This window comes from Podarcis melisellensis (assembly GCF_964234715.1).
Source record: "Podarcis melisellensis genome assembly, chromosome: 5".
NCBI lineage: Eukaryota > Metazoa > Chordata > Lepidosauria > Squamata > Lacertidae > Podarcis > Podarcis melisellensis.
The window spans coordinates 65,504,678-65,524,122 of record NC_138537.1 but is presented as its reverse complement, the minus strand read 5'-3'; the positions used below and the strand labels follow the sequence as shown (position 1 = coordinate 65,524,122).

Here is a 19,445-nt window from a genome sequence, read left to right as displayed (position 1 = left end):
CCTCAGTCCCTTCTCTATCCCTAACTCTGTCCCTCAGGAACTGCTCCTTTTATTCTTCCCTCCAAAGTGCTGTTCCACAAACACACCCACCCTCCAGCTAGCTGTCTTGGTGGTCATCAGGGTCTGGGTGCAATTCTGAAGGACTTCATCACCAGACTTTGGTCTGGTTCTGCTGTCTATCACAAACACTATTCTGTTGGTGGTTATATGCAACAAGACCTTCTCAGAGGTGGCCTCACAGCTGTGGAATTTCATCCCATGTGAGGCCAGGCAAGCCCCGCCCCTGGATAATTTTAAACAGGCCTTTTTTATGGCCTTCCGAAGCTAATTGCAAATATTGCTGTATAAATGGGATTGCGGCTTAGTTTCTAAATAGGCTATTTGCTATTTCCCTGCTGGCTTTTAGAAAATACGGCACAGATATTTTAAATGGTTTTAAAATGTGTTTTCAAATATAAATCATTGTCAATTAGAGTCTGATGTGTGGAGAAATTACCGTTTAAAATGTGTTTCCTGAGACAGGGTTTTGTTTTTTTTAAAATAAAAGTTTGCTGTGGATGTGGGGTTATGTGAAGGATTAAGTTTAAAATACCATGAATCTGAGGGTAGATGGCAGTTGGCAGCTACTCAGTTGCAAAAAGAATGGTCATGGAACAGCGGGTTCTTTTTATATGAACCAAGAGGATTGTAAAATTTCACTGGGTAGAAATTCTTGGTCACTTATTGGACACCAAAAAAGTGGTCTGGTGAGGGGGTAGAATTATATGCCCCTCAAATCTGACTGGTTGGTTGCAAGTGTAGGCTGGCTGGAACATAAATAGAACCATTCTCAATGTATTTTTGCTCTGCTACACATTTGAAAAGGGCGTGTTTATTCTTCCATTGCTGCTGCTGCAGCTGCTTCTGCCATTTTCATCCCACACTATTTCAGTTACTTTTGAGTTGAAATCTGACAAACTTTTTTTGTGCTTGCTTTGCACCAGGAACCTGTTAATGCAATGTCGGGGTTATTTGCAATGAATAATACATTGACATTTTATTCTCCTGAGGAAACAACTTTATTTTGAATTCTTTGTTTTGGTGTGCTCATTTGAGGCTGGAACATTTTGTACACTTAGCTGCAGGAACCAGAATAGCTGGTTGCACCCTTCTGCTCCACTTATTAGGATCCCAGCAATAAAATTGTCTAATTTCATACATACTCTCATATCCCCCCCCCCTTTACTGCTGATGTAATTATTTTAATTAAACTGCCCTGTTCCCACAGGCTCAGGCAAACTTACTATTAATAAAGCAATATTTCCTTTGCTTTTTGCTTATCCTCATTGTTTACTTAACCTCCCTACAAATACTTTTCATTGAAATTATTTTAAACAAAATCTTTAAAATTGTCCTCTCCCCCCACCCCCTGGCACTGAGTAGAATGTGCTGATTATTTTGTTCCTATCAGCATCCTACTGGCTGCATATCGAACCAACGGCAATCTCCAAAGGCAGCCACAGACAGGTAGCAATGCCAGTAGCCCAGTCTGAATTTAACCAGTGCTTTGGCAGCCTCGCAAAAGCTGGTAAAAGTGTTTCTAGAGACCAATGCTACCTAGGTAAGCAGAAACACTGAATCACAGAGAACACCCAAATTGCATCCTTACCTTTTTTAGCTCTCTCCATATCTTCACCCCTATCTTTGTACCATTGTTTCCAGTTCTATCTCTCCCCATGAGCTTCAGTCCTCCAGTTTGAAACCAGCTCAGCCACCAGCTCTACCTACTCTTCCTTGCTACCTCTCGTGCTGCCTACTTCCAAGAGTATCTAGCGAACGGGTAGGTGACGTGGTGCCCTCCAGATGTTTTGTGGACTACAGCTCTCATCAGCCCCAGCCAGCATCACCAATGGGGAAGAATGATGGGAGATGCACTCCACTGGTGATATTCCATTAAATATTTGCACCAGTGCAATGGGATTTCCTCCCTCTCCTCCCCTCCTGTGTGACCTGAACCATTACCAAATCTGCTCTGGAGGGTTGGAGGAACCCCCAGTACAGATTTTGGGGATACATGGTGTGTGTGAGAACAGTCTATTGTACAAGGAGAAATCTTGCATTGGGGGAATGTTCTCCTTATTGTTAGGTTGAATACAAGCCCATTACACCAAGAGAGCACCACGTTGGCTACCCCTGATCTAGATAGTACTCCCTTTTTGTCTTCATTCAGATCCCCACCTTTAAGCTCCACCTTGCTGGTAAAACCTTTGGCCTACCCTCTTAAGTCACCATCACCGGCTAAATTTTAAGCTGTGTTTTTATCTCGTGTTCTCATCCTGTGAACCACACTGGGAAGGGAGGTATATAAATATAAATAGTAGCAGTAGCAGCATCTAAAGTACATGTATTCATTCATACCCACCCCTTGCCCCTTAACATCAGCTTCTCTCAGCAAAAGCTCGTCTTTTGGGCTTAAGTCTGTACAGCAGCACATAGACTGATAAGATTTCAACCAGCGCTGGCAACAGGGCTACAAGTTGCTACAAGTCCCATAACATACATCCCAAGCTGCCTATGGCTGGAAACGAGGATACTGGACTTTGATGGGCTACTTGCTTCACCTAGTGTCCATTGCAGTTTGAATCTGAAGCTGCAAGCAAGAACCGACTGCAACCAGTGCACAGAGTTGGTGTTTGGTGTTGCCGCAGTCATCCCCACCATTAAGGAGAAAACTCCCAACTGATGCAGCAAGCTGGAGAGATGAAATGGCACAATAAGAGCATTTTGGAAAGCGGATGAAGACGATGCCGCGAAAGAAATGCAGGAGCCAGGTGGGAACACTCAGTAAGGTGTTGGATAGGTGTGAAAGCATGAGATCCACTACATTTAGAACAGGTTTAAACATATTAAAATTCTGGCCCCACTTTCAATAAGGCACAGGATTCATATTTCTTTGTTTTTCTTTTACCATATACCATTCCCCCCCTCCTTTTTAACCCCGTTACATTATCCAGAGACACAGAAAGAGAGAGGGAGCTAAAAGTATATTGTTTATGATCAGAGCGTAGGTTGCTTTGTGGGCAAAAAGAACTACTTTTAAGTATATAGTTTCAAAATTCCGAGGGGTAAGGAGAAAAATCATATATTGTTTGTTTGCAGAACTCAGCATACCTAAAATTGTACAATCCTTCTAGCAAAGCTGAACATTTAAAGCCAAGTCAAACAGAATGAGCCCCACAAAAAGCCAAAGCCAACACAGATGGCATTAACGTTATAAAAAAGAGACTACTTGTTTAAAAGCCTTTTTATTTTCCTTCACCATTATTGTTTTACAATACAAATTTCACCTTGTTGAACACACAAAAAAACCCTACAGAAGATAACTCTGTTTCACGTAAAATACAGAATGAATATATATATTTTTATATAGATAGATAGATATATGCTTCTTCATTCTTAAAAAACTATTTTGTTCTGCACATTGGCAAGTATAGGATAGAATACTTCCCCCAGACACAATATGTATGGCAGGACTGAAATTTTAGAGTTACATGCAGTTTCTGCACAATTCTGTTTTCAAGAAATCAATTGTTTTTCAACAAAATTTTCATTCAGGGATGAGACATTGTTTATAGTTTTGATTTTTGATTTGCTAATCATTTGGAGAGAAAAATAATCTTATAAAAAGGAATCCATAGCTGTTTTTTTGCTATAGTTAAAATCCATGTATGGAATGGACAATAAAATAATTTAAGAAGCAAATTTCACTCTAACATCTCCACAATATGTGAAGACTTGATTATGGTATTTGGTTTTTTCTTCCAATTTAGTCATCTGAACATTGCAAGCAGATTCCCAATTTAATTTAGATATAAAATCAAAATTTTGTAATGTATACAATACATATAATATTTGTTTCATGGAATACTTTATTTTAAATTAAAACTTGTAAAGACTGCCTACTGACCATACTATCAAGACAAGAAAGGCACTAGAAACAGATACATCTCTCTCCCAAGAAGCTTTTTTTTATTTTAACTCTTTTCTCTGACATGTAAAAATCTTTTTTAGATTTTATTTTTACGCATATCATTTTGAAAAATAAAGTTAGGAAATACTTAGAAAAATCACTTTACAACAGAATAATTTTTTTGCACTTTTTGACACTGTCACTGCAGATTTACAAAATCAAAGTTTACCAAACCTTTCTGTGTCTATCATTAGTAGCTTCAGTGAAACAGGTAGAAAGATTCCTGTATATTATTATCCCAATCAGGTATTTAGAAACCTTCATATAGACATTTGCTAGAAAATGGCTTACAGCCCAATCTTTGGGGCAAGAGATATGAAAATTATGTTTTCCCAAGAAAATAATACGCTTTGTTCCCAGACGAGACTGGAAAGACCAGAACTTATGATATAAAAGCCTCTTTTTCTGTTTACGCTGCTGCATCATATACAAAGAAACATGGTGATGAGCAATGCAAATCCAAAATCTATTAACAAGAAATGTATACAGTGCATGATAATTTACGGCTTCCTTATTGTTGTCCATCGCAGATCCTTTGGAGAGAGAAAAAGATCACAGTGCTTACCAGGTAAGAGACTAGATTACAGTCAAGGTAATGGTTAAAAGGTAGAGGAAAGGGAGCAGTTCAGTTTTTATGGCATCTCTTCTTGCGGAGTTCTTAGCACTTTTGGACAGTTCTTTTGCCATCTCTTCTTCTTTTTTGTAGCTGTTATGTGTCATTCACCAATCTGCTGTACTTAGGCTGTCTACCCAGTCGGAGAGCTTGCCAGGAAAATGGCCAGTGGTAAGAGCGTGGGACAATGCCCGGAACATTCTTTTCAAAGTACTGGAAGGGTCTATACCACCACACTCGTGCAAGGAGGTTTGTCTGGGAAGCTTCTTTTAGCACCTGCAAAACAACAGTGTTTACAAATGAAGCCTCAATAAAGGAAAACCCCACAGACAGCAGTTTATTTGCTCTTCCAATATATTTCATGCCTGAAACACATTATGAGGGTCCCATTATGACTACTACTTTTTGGGGCAGGGGGACAGAAGAAACACAGGGGAGAGCTTGCTATGTACCCCATCACACCAACAGAAAAGAAGAGCACAACAGAAGTGGCACAAGGAAACTATGATTTAAATGTGCTTCAGGAACTCTTTTTCCTTATCATACCTTATTATATCTTGGGAAGCAATCAATGTTTTTGCATACTATCTATTAATAATGGTTTCAAAAAAAAAACCCCTGTCCCTGACTGTTTCACAAGTAGGAAAGCACCGAGCAGGAAGTACTTAACATATTCAGGACAAGCCTGAAAGGCAGATATGAGTAGCCAAACTTGTTTGAGCTTGTTGCTTCCCACTCTCCCCCCAAGTCCCCTCCTCATGACAGAAAGTGTGAATGCACACACACACATATATATATATTGCCTTCCCAGAGGGTCTGGATAAAAAATCAGATCCAGTACAAGAACAAATGTATTGGAATAGGTCAGCTTAAGCTATTGGGGGAAGAGAGACTCACTTGTTGGTTGGCCATTGTGTGATACCACCAGAAAAGTCTTGTAGTGATGTAGTAAGCCACCACCACATCCACAGTGTAGTGGTCGTGAGCCAAGAGGATACAGAACATCCCCACTAAGCTGAGAGTCCAACAAACCCAATGATACCACCAGAGTCGCCGAGGTGAATCTGAAGGCAAGGAAAGGTGGAAAGCATTAATGCCATGCACATAGCACATTCTCCTTCACAGGATGAAGAATTAAACACAGTATCATAAGCTGAACATCTTCAAATGGGATAACCCCCAGCATTCTGTGGAATGGAAAGAGGATAGTAACAATATCATAGATATCTGTGGCTTCAGAATTCTAGCTGCCATTGCCTCCCTGAGAACGTTTCAGGGAATAGTGCAGCCATTCAAATTAGAGCTCAATTTAAGCATGCATTTCTTGTTTACTTACTACTGCTATCATTGTCACTACAATTTATTACCTGCCCTTCTTCACCCCCAAGTCCCAGGGTGGGTTACCACAATTAAAACACAGTATTAAAAGCAGTTTAAAGCAATTTAAAATTGCCAGACACACTTCTGTTGGAAGGGAGTTTCACAGCCTAGGGTCTGCCACAGATAATGCCTCTCCCTGGACCATCACCCTCCAAGCTTCTGAAGGCTGTGGAAGGGTGCTCCTTCCAATCATCTTACTATCCAAGGCAGTCTGTAGGGAATGAGGTGGCTTTTTTCCAGGTATTTGGGGCCTAAGTCATTTAGGGCTTTAAACACTAACATGAACACATGAATTGAGCCCAGAAACTTACTGGCAACCTGTGCAGCTGTTTTAAACAGGGGTCATATGAGATCTGAAGGGAACCACAGACCACTGCACTCCCTCCATCTCTCCCTCAATAATTGTTATCAAGCACGGCTAGCAAAGTGGTCTGAAACCAGATTGGAATGGATCCAAATAACCAGCTTCCTCCAAGCATGCCTGAAGGTGGACTGCCACCAGCTTCTTGAGCACCTTGCCGGAATGGGATGGGGTGGGGTGTTTGCAGGCTTTATCAATGGTGTTTCAATGCAATTTCACTTACACACGCAGTGCCTCAGAACATAAGTGGGGAGTTGCCTGTATACTGTACTAGTTTCCACTTTTAATAAGCAATTATCAGCCATAAAGCATACAAAAACAAAATTGAAAGAACCAAAATGAATGGGAGGATCATGATTCTCCAAGAATTACAAGTGTATGGGTATTTATTGATGCTTCAACTCTGCAACTATTTTATAAACGGCTAATACTGAAATTTGGTAGCAGAGAATTAATCATGACAAAGGGAACCAAAGACTTAGGCTAATCTTCTTCCAATCTCAGTTGCTTTAGAGTTGAATTGGTTTTCCCATTAATCTTGGCTGCAGATCAGAAATGACCGAGCCAGCCACACCAGACCAGCATAACTGTATTAGCATTCAGATGTGATGTCAGGTAAAACTTTTATTCAGCAACTATTTTCCTTGGAAAATACATTAACATAGACTACACTCCAATCCCAGCAAACAAATATTATTAAGATGAGATGTGCCTTTCCTTTTCCCCCCAGTTTGTTTTACACCGTAAGTTGTTGTTGTCATAATAAGAGAAGGATGAGAATGCTGTGCAATGAGTTTGGATAGAAGGGCTAAATTACATTTTAATCCCATTGTATGTTCCTCTAAAAACATGCTCAAAGGAAGGCTAGCGTTCTTTGTTAAGAGTTTCTGTGTTTACTTTCATTGTTGGATATTTATTTCCACTGACATACTTTTTAGCAAAAATATCAAGGTACAAAGCGCTAACAGCAAGGCAGTATTTTACAGTGTGTTCTCATATTAACCAAGATACATTTTTTAGTCCGAAACTGAAAAAGTCAAACTTACACTCTTTGATAAATAAGTATGTAAGTGTTAGCATAACTGTGTGACCGCTGAACAAGTAGTCACCACACAGATCGTGTGATCCTGTGATGGACAGCCCGCCTCCAGCAAGCATCTTCATTATCCTCCTCATGTGCGATTCCCAGTCTCCAAAGAGCTGGTGGAAGGAGAGGGGGGAGGAAACATCAGCACATTTCATCGATAGCATTAAGAATAATCTTATAAAAGAAAGCTTAATTTACATTCAGAACCTGGCAATTTAAAAAAATAAATCTTATTAGGCATTAAAACTCTATACCACTTAATGTATCATAGCATTCAATAAATAAATATCTTTTTTAAACACACACGATCCTAAGAAGCCAACAACCATGTCTTTGCATTCATGAATTTTTCAGCAAGGGAAAGGCTTAAGAACTGAAATAATATCACTTTAATTATTTCAACTGCAAATGCATGAGTAATTAAAAATATAGGGTTGTATCGAACAAAGCCATCCCATTAGCGCTAGGACTTCTGATTGCATAATTGGATTTCTTCTTTGCTCATACCTTCCCTGCCCCTCCCTCCAAATCAGCTCCAGAGGGTTGAGGAAGCCCCTGAACACATTTGGGAGGCATTCAGAGAGAAGAACTCCCACTGCACAGGTGCTAGTAGTATGACTTTGTTCGATACAATCCAAAGCCAAAAAAGCAAATAACTTGCCCAGAACCATCATTTGCTAGGTCTGAATAATTTGGCAAAAAAGAAATCAATTGGCATCTTCTTTAAAGAAGCTTGTTGGCTGATAAGAAATGGCTGACATGCATGTTATCCTCTGTGGCTACTATGTACATAAGGCAAGATCCAGCCAGTGTTGCACACTTTTAATTGCCAATGGTCTCACATGTTAAACACATGCCTATTAAACATTATAAATCTCGCCTGAAAAATCATGATATTGGAATTCATAAAACATCTGGGATTCACATTGGCTTCTGAGATCATTACTCTCACTGCTATTACATTTCTCTCTCTCTCTCTCTCTCTCTCTCTCTCTCTCTCTCTCTCTCTCTCTCTCTCTGAGATTTCCCTCTGCAACAAAAGGAGCTAAAGATAATTAACAGGCTGTAAGCAGCTCACCTCCAATGACCATGCCTGGGAGCATATCTTAACAGCAGATAAATGGCCATTCAGATACAATAAAATAAAACTAGCAAGGAATAGCGAAATGTTTATAAGTGCTCCCATTTAAAATCCTGTCCCTGCCCCCAACCGGGTGTGCATGGCTCACAATGTTAAATGATGCCCATTACTGTGTAGAAAAAGTGTTCCCGCTCAAGCCATGTAAATGGGTAACTTGTCTGTATTCTCTCAGTAGCTATAAAGGCATAATTGAGAATGGTTTGTAAACTGTGGCAGCACACTGTGGAATGAAAAGGAGAGATGTAGAGCTCCTCCTAGAAGAACAGCTGTTCAATCTTGTATCTAGCACTTGCCTTCTATAATATACAAGTGCTGGAACATAGACAATAAACCAATAGCAACCATGTGTGAGATGTTCCTTATAAGTACCATGGCTTCATATTATTTCAGCCAAATAGTAATTAAACTTGTCAAACTGCAATATCCAGTGGAGCCCTGCAGGCACTAACTCTGCATGAATCGGGTCAAAACAGATAAACAGGAAGCTCCAGCTGCCTCTCACAAGCTGCTCGCCATCGTCTTGGATTCCTCTCACCCCAACATTAGTTCTACAAAATAAGAAGGTTCACCTTTGGATATACAAGTATATACAAAACTTGGTCTGCAGGATTTGTACATCGACACCAATGACTGTTTTGGCATCCAATAAAGACCTACAGGTCCACTGGAATAGTATGCTAACCCTTGACATGGTATATTTAGGAGCTCCTCTTTCTCTATCCCAGGGGTGACAAACTTGCAGCCATCCAGCTGTTGTGGGAGCCTCATCTGCTCTAGCTAGCATAGCCAATTGTCAGGGATTATGGGATCTGTAGTTCAGCATCATCTGTAGGGCCACTTCTCCTTGGGTTTGTTTAGAAACAGGGAGCTTTGCGATGGCAAGGCAAACAACGGACAAGAGATTCACAAAAACCTTGCTGCAAATGGCATGCACAGTGCTTGAGAAAATATTATGCAGTGAAGAATATAACTCTTTCCCATTATTGTGTCTGCCCTCTATCATGCAATGAAGACTTATAGAGGATTGTTGAGGCTACTCCTCTTCCAGTGACAGAGTTATGGCATTTTTGTGGGATATTGTGCAGATAGCAACGCTTGCATGTATATAATCTGAAATGCCATTGGTAGAACAAGGTTGATGCCAGAGATAGCAACAACAACCTCCTGTCATGCTTGCTTGTACAACCAACGGACCTCATCTGTCCTGCTTGGTGAAAATCACTAAGCATCCCCAGTGCTCTACTGCATGGTATAAAAGTAACAATTGCCACTGAAGATGGTAGTCACAAACAATCCCATAAATGATGAACCAGTCTTTCGCATTTTCGTTTCAGGGATGGTGACTTGATGGATGCAACTCAGCTCCTGACTACCCTGGCTTTTCAAGGATTTTTATTTATTTATTTAGCTGGATTTATATACTGTTTAATCATCAAAACCTAAGTGAGTTACAAAATTTACTAATAAAACTCAGGTATTCCAACACAAAGTTAGCCTAAAGGTTTTCAAAATAAAATCAAAGAGTTTTTAAAATAGGCATTGTAAATCAAGCTACATGTTTAAACACATGTCAAATGCATGTCTCTAGGCAGGTTCCCTCAAAAACAAACAAAAAAACAACCCTTTCTAGTGGTTGCTGAAAACAGTACAGCAAAAGCACCTGCCTAATATCAATGGGCAAGGAGTTCCAAAGTGTACTGTAGGCGCCACTGCACTGAAAGTGATGATTCCCTGCAAGTTTGTCAGCAACATTATGTGGCACCTGTAGAAGTGGCGGTTCTATAGTTCTTGTCCAGGTTCTGGCCTAAGCACGAGGCAGAGATATAGTAAACCATAGTATGAGTTGCATCTCTATACCAGCAGAGGGAAATCAACACTACTGAGCTTCCTCGAAATTTCAGCAACCTGCTACATGTGTTGTCTAAAAACCATGTTCAAAATGTGGCAATAGGGGACTCCCTACATTCTGGGAATGTATACAGCTCTATCCTTTGTAGTGAGGAAGTCACTAGTAGTTGTGCTCAAGCTCCGACGGTGCTGATCACCTTTCAAGAGGGCTGGTGGGAATGTGGACTGCCTTCAGAATGGCAATCATATGACTGCTCTCAAATTGAACACTGTTTGTTTCAGGTGATCCAAGGAAGGTGGTACTGAGCTAAATTCTGATAGAACCTGTTTATTATCAAACACTATGGTTGAGCAACAAGCAATACTGATCAGCCGTGAAAGAACTGTTGCCAATTCTCCTTGGCCAGCGATTCGCAGCTCACCCTGACTAAAGTTTTCCAAATCTTTGGGAAAATAAAGAGTAAGATTTTAGACAACAATAACACAAAGGGGGGGGAGTTACCTTTGGAGAACAGTTGAAATGCATGCCAGGTACCGGGAGGGTAGTAACATACATCGTAATACACCGATACAGGTACAGTGTGCCAACTATACAAAAATATCGCCTGCTAATAATGGACCTGGAGAGAAAAGGGAGGAAATTATGCATCACTTGAAGTTCTTCAGGATTGTAAGTGTTTTCAAAATAATATTTATTGCTTTTCCAACAATTTAAACACCACAAAACAAAATGAACAATACAATACAATACAAAAACACTACATAACATAACATAAAAACACTACATAACACTAACACATTAGACTAACAAAACAAAATAAAAACAGTTTAAAACACATCAATCAATTTCAGTATCTTATCTTTCATTCACTTATTTCAACGACCTCCTCACACCTCCCTTTTTGTATTCCACTTCTGTTAATTGTTTCAGCAATTCCTTTCCATCTTCCTCTGTTTTCTATCCTATAATTATCTTAACATATTCTAACCTAGCAGGATTGTAAGTGTTTTCAAGGCAAAATAAGCATGGGGCTCTAGATGCAATTTATGTGCTCTAGGACAATAAATAATTCATATTCATTTTGGTAAATGAAACATTCATTTAAAAACAAATGGAAGCTATTATTCTCACTTAGTGGAATAGACCAGAAAAATCAAGATAGCAATGGCAGCAGAGTAATCGGTTCCAAACATTCCCTCCTAACCTGACCAAGAACAGAACTGTGGGCAGAATCATCCAGATATCAGCAGGCTATTGGACAAAGCACAGGCTGTAATCTGGGATCCAGCTGAGGAGCAGAACCAGTGGCATGTGGTGAATTTTTGCATAGGGGAACAGTCAGGGCCAGAGGCGCCAGCTTGCAAGGCAGATGACGTCACGCACATGAGCATCGTGCTTCCCTCTGGCAGGATGCTGGAGCCCTCCTGCTTCCTTCCCAAAGCTGGGTGGGCTTTGGGAAGGCCGTGGGCAGGCTTTTGGACCCTCTGGAGCATCATGCCTCCCTCCTTAAGCCGGGTAGAAGCTTCCCGGGCTTTGGGAAGGAGACGCCAGGAGAACATTTAGGGGACTAGCCTAGTCTCCCTAGTCCAATGACCGCACGCCACTGGGCAGAACCCGCCTCTAAAGGGGCAAAATACAGCCTAGACTCCAAGTGGGTCCTTAAATAAATGCCTTTATCCTCCCCATGCCCCCAAAATGAGAGGTTGTCATTTATTCCTTTGGGGAAAGGTGAAGTGCACTGGAGGTCCAGTATGACAATGCTCCTGCAGAGGAAGGCAACAGGCTTCCATGAACATTGTGCAGAAGCTTCTGTTTCTCCAGTACATCAGTGTGAACCATTTGTTTCTATGGAAGAAAGAGGCTTAGAGGAGAAAATGGGGAAGACCTGAAGGTAGGCTCCCCTATTGCCTCAACAACCCTCCTCCCTGTTTACACAGACTTCTCTTTCTTTCACATAAGCCAATAAAAGGCATTCAAGAGAGAAAAATAAATGTATCTTGCCATGTTTATGGGCACCTCACTTGTTCTGTACAGGCCAATTTTAAGTGCAGCCAGCAAATTAGTATAGCTTCATTCTAGGTCTTTTTGATATCTACACTAAGCTAGCTCGGAACATAAATAAATATCACAAGACATTAAATGCCATTTATTGCTATTCCTTTTACATTTGGAACTAGTAAGTACTTTATATATTAGAAAAAAATATTATGAAACACATTTTGAAGTTTTCTTTATAGCCTTATAAGGCAGAATTTCAGCTGTACTGGTAGCAAAGTGTGGTTATAAACAATTTTCATAACATTCCAAACTATCAGTGCATTATAGCCTGTGAAGAATTTTTATTCTTATCTCTTAGGAAGTGAAGATAATGACCTGAGAACAGAGGATATACTCACGGAATGAATATGTGTGTGTTCATGCGCAAGCACAAGCACACACACTATATTGTGTATAATGTACACACACACACACACAAATGTGTTTGAGGTGTAATGTAGATAACAATAAACAGGATCCAAAACGGCATGGGACTTTAGGCTATTTTCTCTTAAGTGCAAACATACACTTCATAACCGAGGCCATATCTCATACTGCTTTTGCAAATCCCCCTCCTGCCTCCCAGTTTAAAAAATCCCATGCCATGAGGCAGGAGCTGCTATGCAAAAAGCTTTATTAGATGCACGGAGCTATCTTTGTGCACATGCTATTTTTGAAATACAATGGAATCTTTCCCTCATAAAACATCAACACATTTTCAAAACTAAACAAACGAACAAAAAATGAACTTGAGGCTTGAGATTGCATTTGTGCAGGCAGCATTCTAGGGGGAAACCATGCTGCAATACTACTATAAAGGGCCTTCTTCCTCATGCCCTTTAAAAGCAAGAGTGGCCGTCTTTTTCAGCCAGGTGGCAGCACAGAGAGTTGGCCAACCCTCTGACAGCGGCATGCCAGCAACAGGAATTGCTGAAGGGGCCAATGCACATTCACACATGCACATGTGCTGACATACATACACCCCACACATTCTGATGCCCCCCCAACCCCCGGAAGGAAAACTCCCTCCCTTGTTACCTAAACCTCTACAGCTTTCTTTTTAATGGTGCTATGCCAGAGAGAGAAGAGGCACTTTTCCAAAGTAAGGTGAGGTGCCCAATTTTGGCAGAGGAAAGGCTGATTGCTCTAGGCTCTTTCATGGGCCTGATCTGGCCCATGGGTCATAGATGTGCCATGTCTGCTTTAAGGGCTTCAGCAGATCAGGCACCAGTGATCTTAGCTGCATGAGCAGCCCAAGTGCTTTCCCCTCCTATGGACATGGCTCTGAAGGCACATCATGCAGCAGCCTGGCTGAAGCTAAGCAGGTCCATGTATAAACTGGATGGGACACTGCCAGGGACTCCCATGCAAACTGCCTTGAATTGCATGGAAGGAAGGAAAACAAAATGGATAAAATGGTCCTTTGATACTAGAGGTGAGCAACATAACTAGTATGGAGAAGCATTGTCATCCTGCAAGAAGAAGGAGGGGTAAATTACCAATGCAAGTGAGCAGTATTGGGGCTGGTGGGAAACTTATTTCTAAATAATTACTTACAAGCCAAGTTAACATCTTAGTATAAAAAAATCCTTATATATCTGTTTAACATACAGATTTCATAAAATTACTGTTCTTGCCTCCGACTGTATTTAACACATCTCTCCACCACATTTTACAAGCCAGGCTCATTATTAAAGAAGCAGAGTCAGCTTGAAAAAAATAAATCAGCAAAGTATAAAAAATAAAATAATATTAGTATCTGGGACTGAATTAAATATTATCAAAATATGCATGTACTTACTTGTATTTTAAGAGCAGCCACTGAACTGCCCAGAGTCCTACAAGGATCAAACCATTAATTTCACAGATAGAAAAGGCCCATTGAACTCGACTAAAGTGATCAAAAAAAGCGTCTGGTAGGGGCGGATCCACCTCCTTGGGAGGCACTCGTTCATGGACAACTGAGATTGTCACTGTTGTCAGGACTAGACAGCAAAGTGCATAAAAGAAAGCCAAAAATGTCTTCCCCCATTCCATGGGATACTGAGAACGTTCCGGTTCTGGCATGTGGATTTGTATCATATCCTTCCTGTACCCATTTGGCATCCCGTTTGGTTTGCTTTTGCTGCTGAAACCATTTTCATTGGTGAGGGCCTCCGTACTGATGACCAAGTGGCCGTTGGCATGCCCGTTCTTGTGTACCTCAATATGGTGCTCCATTTTCAAAGTCTCTATCATGTCCAGCAGACGTTGGCCATTGTCCGAAGACACACGCGACAAAGGGGGCTTCTTGAAATCCTCCTTCGTTAGGTTCACCAAGTCCTGCCCAGTGAAATTCTTCAATGGCTCACAGTATTCTGGCACAACATCTGACAACCAATCGACCACTTCCTCGCATGACCAGAGTGCGATTTCTTTCATTTCGTCCAAACACTTGCCTGCAGTCTTAAAAATCACGTTTAAACAGGACAGTTGTCACTATTTTTGCTTAACAGGAAGTCCTTCTTTGACTCGCTCATCCTGTCTAAAGATCAGTAGAAACAAGTTTTGCAGGTTGATGCACAACAGCTTCAAATCGCCTGGTACAGATATTGACATGTGGCATGTAAAAGGAATGTTCACTTCATTTTGCATTTGCCTTTCTACAGTTAAGGGAGAGAAAGAGAGAAATGCAGTTAGAACATTCATTTTTCTTACTGCTGCAAAAGACATGATATTCAGGCAATATCTGCTTTAATAGAATCAGATGCATTTCATTTATTTATTATTTGTACTCACAACCTGCCCTTCACCAATGGTCCCAGGGAAGATTACAAAAAAAACCCCCACAAAATTAAAGCAGCTAAAAAACTAAAATAAGCTACAATTGTAGTAAACCCATAAAATAAAAACTGTGAAATTAACAAACTGGCACAGAACATCAATTCAGCAGGAGGGATAACCCTTACTCAACCAAAGGCCTGGATAAAAACATATAATGATTTGGGGGAGGGGGGACTCATTCCACAATTTGTAGCTTCTCTTTACTTTGTGCCAGCAAATAATCATGGCCAATGTGTGTCTGTGTCATTCCAAACACTTTGAATCACGGATGGCACGAACTTGCTGGCGGAAGTAGAGAATAAGGTAACCGGAGCCCCATCCCTTCAATGATCAGGCAGCTGAATCTTACTTTGACACTGGCAACAGGACAGCATCTCATTCTGCACCAGAGGGCAGCAAGATAGGGGACAGAGGATGGCCATATAGCAAAGCATGGGGGTGGGGGGGGTATGGTTGTGGCTGTGACTGTGTCTGTATGTGACCAAAGGCAAAAATATACTGCATGACCCAAGACGAAGCAATTTGCCCTAAGTGGGAAGGCTTTATTCACTGGTGCAATCTCAATGGACCACAGGAGGTTAAGGGATTCCACCTGTGATGCCTTAAAATTAAAAGAGATGATGAAATTGTCATTCGGATCAATTTCTTCTGGCAAGTGTCGGGGTGTGGGTGGGAAAATTACTCTATTGAGAAGATGGTTTGAGATCACATAAGTACCAACAGGCAACCTGTTTGGAGAATCAGAAAACAATACCTTGGGCCGCAATTCTTAAGCATAGCTTTCCTTCAAAGTGAATTACAGTGGTGCCCCGCTAGACGAATGCCTCGCAAGACGAAAAACCCGCAAGACGAAAGGGTTTTTCGGTTTTTGCGACGCTTCGCTAGACGATTTTCCCTATGGGCTTGCATCGCAAGACGAAAGCCCATAGGGAAATCTCGGGGACCTTTTTTTAAATGCTGGCGGTGGGGAGCAAAGCCTTCCCCCCCCTCCGGACTTCAGAAGAGGTCCAGGAAGGCCAGCGGGGGCGAAAGGCTTTGCTCCCCACCGCCAGCATTTTAAAAGCGGTCCGGGATAGCAGGGAAGCGCTTCCCGCTATCCCGGACGGCTTTTGAAGGCAGGCAGGGGGGGCAAAGACTTTTGCCCCCCCTGCCTGCCTAACCGGGGGCTTTTAAATCGCCCCGGGACTGTCCGGGGCGATTTAAAAGCCCCCGGACGGCTTTTGAAGCCTCCCCCCCCGCCCGGCTTCGGGGCATCATCCCGATGCCGGGCGGTGGGGCAGGAACGCCTCCCCCAGCCGCCCGGCTTCGGGGCATCGTCCCGATGCCGGGCGGTGGGGCAGGAACGCCTCCCCCAGCCGCCCGGCATCGGAACGATGTCCCGAAGCCGGGCGGCCGGGCGGGAAAGCCTTTGTCCCCCCTGCCTGCCTTCCCAGGGGCTTTTAAATCGCCCCGGACAGCGGAGAAGTCCTCCGCTGTTCCGGGCGATTTTAAAATGCCGCCCGCCAGAAGAGGTCGGGGGAAGGCTTTTTCCATAGGAACGCATTAATTGATTTTCAATGCATTCCTATGGAAAACCGTGCATCGCAAGACGAAAAACTCGCAAGACGAAGAGACTTGCGGAACGAATTAATTTCGTCTTGCGAGGCACCACTGTACACAGAGAATTGGGACGCGAGTGGCGCTGTGGTCTAAACCACAGAGTCTAGACGTTTCTGATCAGAAGGTCGGCAGTTCGAAACCCCACGACGGGGTAAGCTCCCGTTGCTCAGTCCCTGCTCCTGCCAACCTAGCAGTTCAAAAGCACATCAAAGTGCAAGTAGATAAATAGGTACCGATCCGGCGGGAAGATAAACGGTGTTTCCGTGCACTGCTCTGGTTTGCCAGAAGCAGCTTAGTCATGGTGGCCACATGACCCGGAAGCTGTACACTGACTCCCTCGGCCAATAAAGCAAGATGAGCGCCGCAACTCCAGAGTCGTCCGCGACTGGACCTAACAGTCAGGGGTCACTTTACCTTTACACAGAGAATTAAAGGGCACTTTCAAGAAGAGGTTCTTAGGCTGAAAGTGCAAGTCACATTCACCCTTCTGCAAGTCAATGAAGAGAACAAAACACATGATGAAAACGGGTCCCTAGCCCTACTTTGGAGGTGGGGGGGTGGGGGAGAAGCCTGGAAGCATGTGGGCAGTGCATGTGGGCAGACAGCCTACTGTTGCTGAAAAGGGAATTTCACATCCACCCACAGAGACACATATAACCCTTCTCTCTCCCTGACCCCCATGCATAAGGCAATATAGTCAGCTTTGTGAATAGTGAGACTTTTAAATATCAAGTCCCCTAAAGCAGCCCCCACAACCACATTGCAAGGGAAAAAAGACTCCAGAAACTCTGGTTTTCAAAAGGTTCTTTGGCAGAATAAGAAGCTAATTCTTGGGGTTGGAACACCCCTGTGTGTGCAAATCCAAGTCTTTTATAGTGGGGTCGTTTGGACTACGGCAGTTCAAAATGAAATCTGTTTCTTTGGGATTTGTTTAGCCTTATGCTGGTTACTTCTCCCTTTAGAACAGCATGCTAGCTGAAAAATGACATCTGGGTAAATAATCTTGGATAAAGCAAAGTATTAACTTCAGTGGAGATACCAAGAGACAAGGGATTGCACAAGGCTAACTTGCTGGCAGAGGAACAGTTTAATATTTTTCAAGAATTCAGCAGAGATGTCTGCCTATTAATTGTCTGTGCAATCCAAGTAGGTGAAAGGTTGGGTTGAACAGTAAAACATAAGATGGGAGCATGTGTTTGGAAACTGAGTGGGTGAAAAAAATGGAGTGGGTGAAAAAAATGGGTGCAGCAATACTGAACCTGTTCCCATATAAACACAGTACAGTGGTACCTCGGGTTACAGATGCTTCAGGTTACAGACGCTTCAGGTTACGGACTCCGCTAACCCAAAAATAGTACCTCGGGTTAAGAACTTTGCTTCAGGATGAGAACAAAAATCGCACGGCTGCGCGGTGGCAGCGGATGGCCCCATTAGCTAAAGTGGTACTCCAGATTAAGAATCGTTTCAGGTTAAGAACGGACCTCTGGAACGAATTAAGTTCTTAACCCGAGGTACCACTGTAATAGGGACTCAGGACACACTGTTACTCAATCTATTGTTTGGAAGTTCATATAGATTCAAGTAAATAAAGTAAACATGTTTAACCAAGGAAATATATAAAGCAGAAGGCAGAAGTTTTCATTGAAAAATTGTGCTTGCTAATGTACGGTCTGATTAACTAGCCAAAATGGCCCAATGTAATTTGGTATCATGATTCTGATGACAGATTCTGCTTTAAGAAGTAAAAAAATCATATAGTTACATGCTGTCATCCATATGTACAGCAATGGTAGCCAATATGGCGCCCTCCAATGGTTTTGGACTCCAGCCCCCATCAGCCTCAGCCAGCATGGCTTGTAATTAGGGATGATGAGCAGTTATAGTCCAACAACATCTGGAGGGCAGTGTGTTGGCTTTACAAAGAATTAGAGGACAACTCCCTGGCCCAAGGGGTTTACAATCTAGATAATGAAAGAAATAAAAAGCACTGGAAGAGGAGGGGAATAGAGGCAAGAATAAAGAATGATCAGTGACTAAACCGATTCATTCCTTTGATGTAATACATATGTAGGAATTATTCATTTCATTATTGCTGTTTTGTTTTGTCACTTGCAGGTTTTCCAGTTAACTATTTATTAGGGTTCTGGGTCATTTTATATCAGTAAGGAGCTAAAATAATTTCTTCATTGCATTCTGTTAAACTTAAAGTATTGCTCCTGTTGCAAGTTCTCCTCTCCAGAATTTGCATCATTGGTAGCAGTGTAGCACTTGACTGCATAGGCAATAAATAGGCTGTAGTTTACAAAAATGTTTCATTTCTTATTCTTCCTGCATTTCTGGTTCTACCGCATCTCATGCAATTGGTGAGCACTAGTTCTAAAAATGGTTAGCTTATTTTCTTATGCTTGTTTCCATGCTTGTGAATTTCAGACATTTTTGTATATATAGCCCAACAGAGTTGCCAAACTGATGTATCCAAAATTGTAGTGGCCTATGTCACATCTCTTCCCCAAAATTTATTTCAATGAAGCATTTTTAGGCATAAT

At 41.9% G+C, this 19,445-nt stretch overlaps 1 protein-coding gene and 1 long non-coding RNA gene across 6 annotated transcripts in view; one reads left to right on the top strand and one right to left on the bottom strand.

Moving 5' to 3' along the window:
- The first annotated feature begins 53 nt into the window (after positions 1-53).
- On the top strand, positions 54-3,719 carry LOC309370883. The gene is made up of 2 exons (XR_014168723.1): positions 54-265; positions 1,702-3,719. It is a non-coding gene; the product is annotated as an uncharacterized lncRNA (long non-coding RNA).
- Positions 3,269-19,445, bottom strand: part of SGMS1 (sphingomyelin synthase 1) — a 66,771-nt gene continuing 50,594 nt past the window's right edge. For all 5 annotated transcript variants that reach the window (XM_081912997.1, XM_081913000.1, XM_081912998.1 and 2 more), the window contains 5 exons: positions 14,279-15,119; positions 10,942-11,059; positions 7,410-7,563; positions 5,520-5,686; positions 3,269-4,898 (listed from right to left, as the gene is read on the bottom strand). In XM_081912997.1, coding sequence (XP_081769123.1) covers positions 4,719-4,898; positions 5,520-5,686; positions 7,410-7,563; positions 10,942-11,059; positions 14,279-14,898 — 1,239 coding nt within the window. In that variant the 5' untranslated portion in view covers positions 14,899-15,119 and the 3' untranslated portion in view covers positions 3,269-4,718. The remainder of the gene's footprint in view (positions 4,899-5,519; positions 5,687-7,409; positions 7,564-10,941; positions 11,060-14,278; positions 15,120-19,445) is intronic.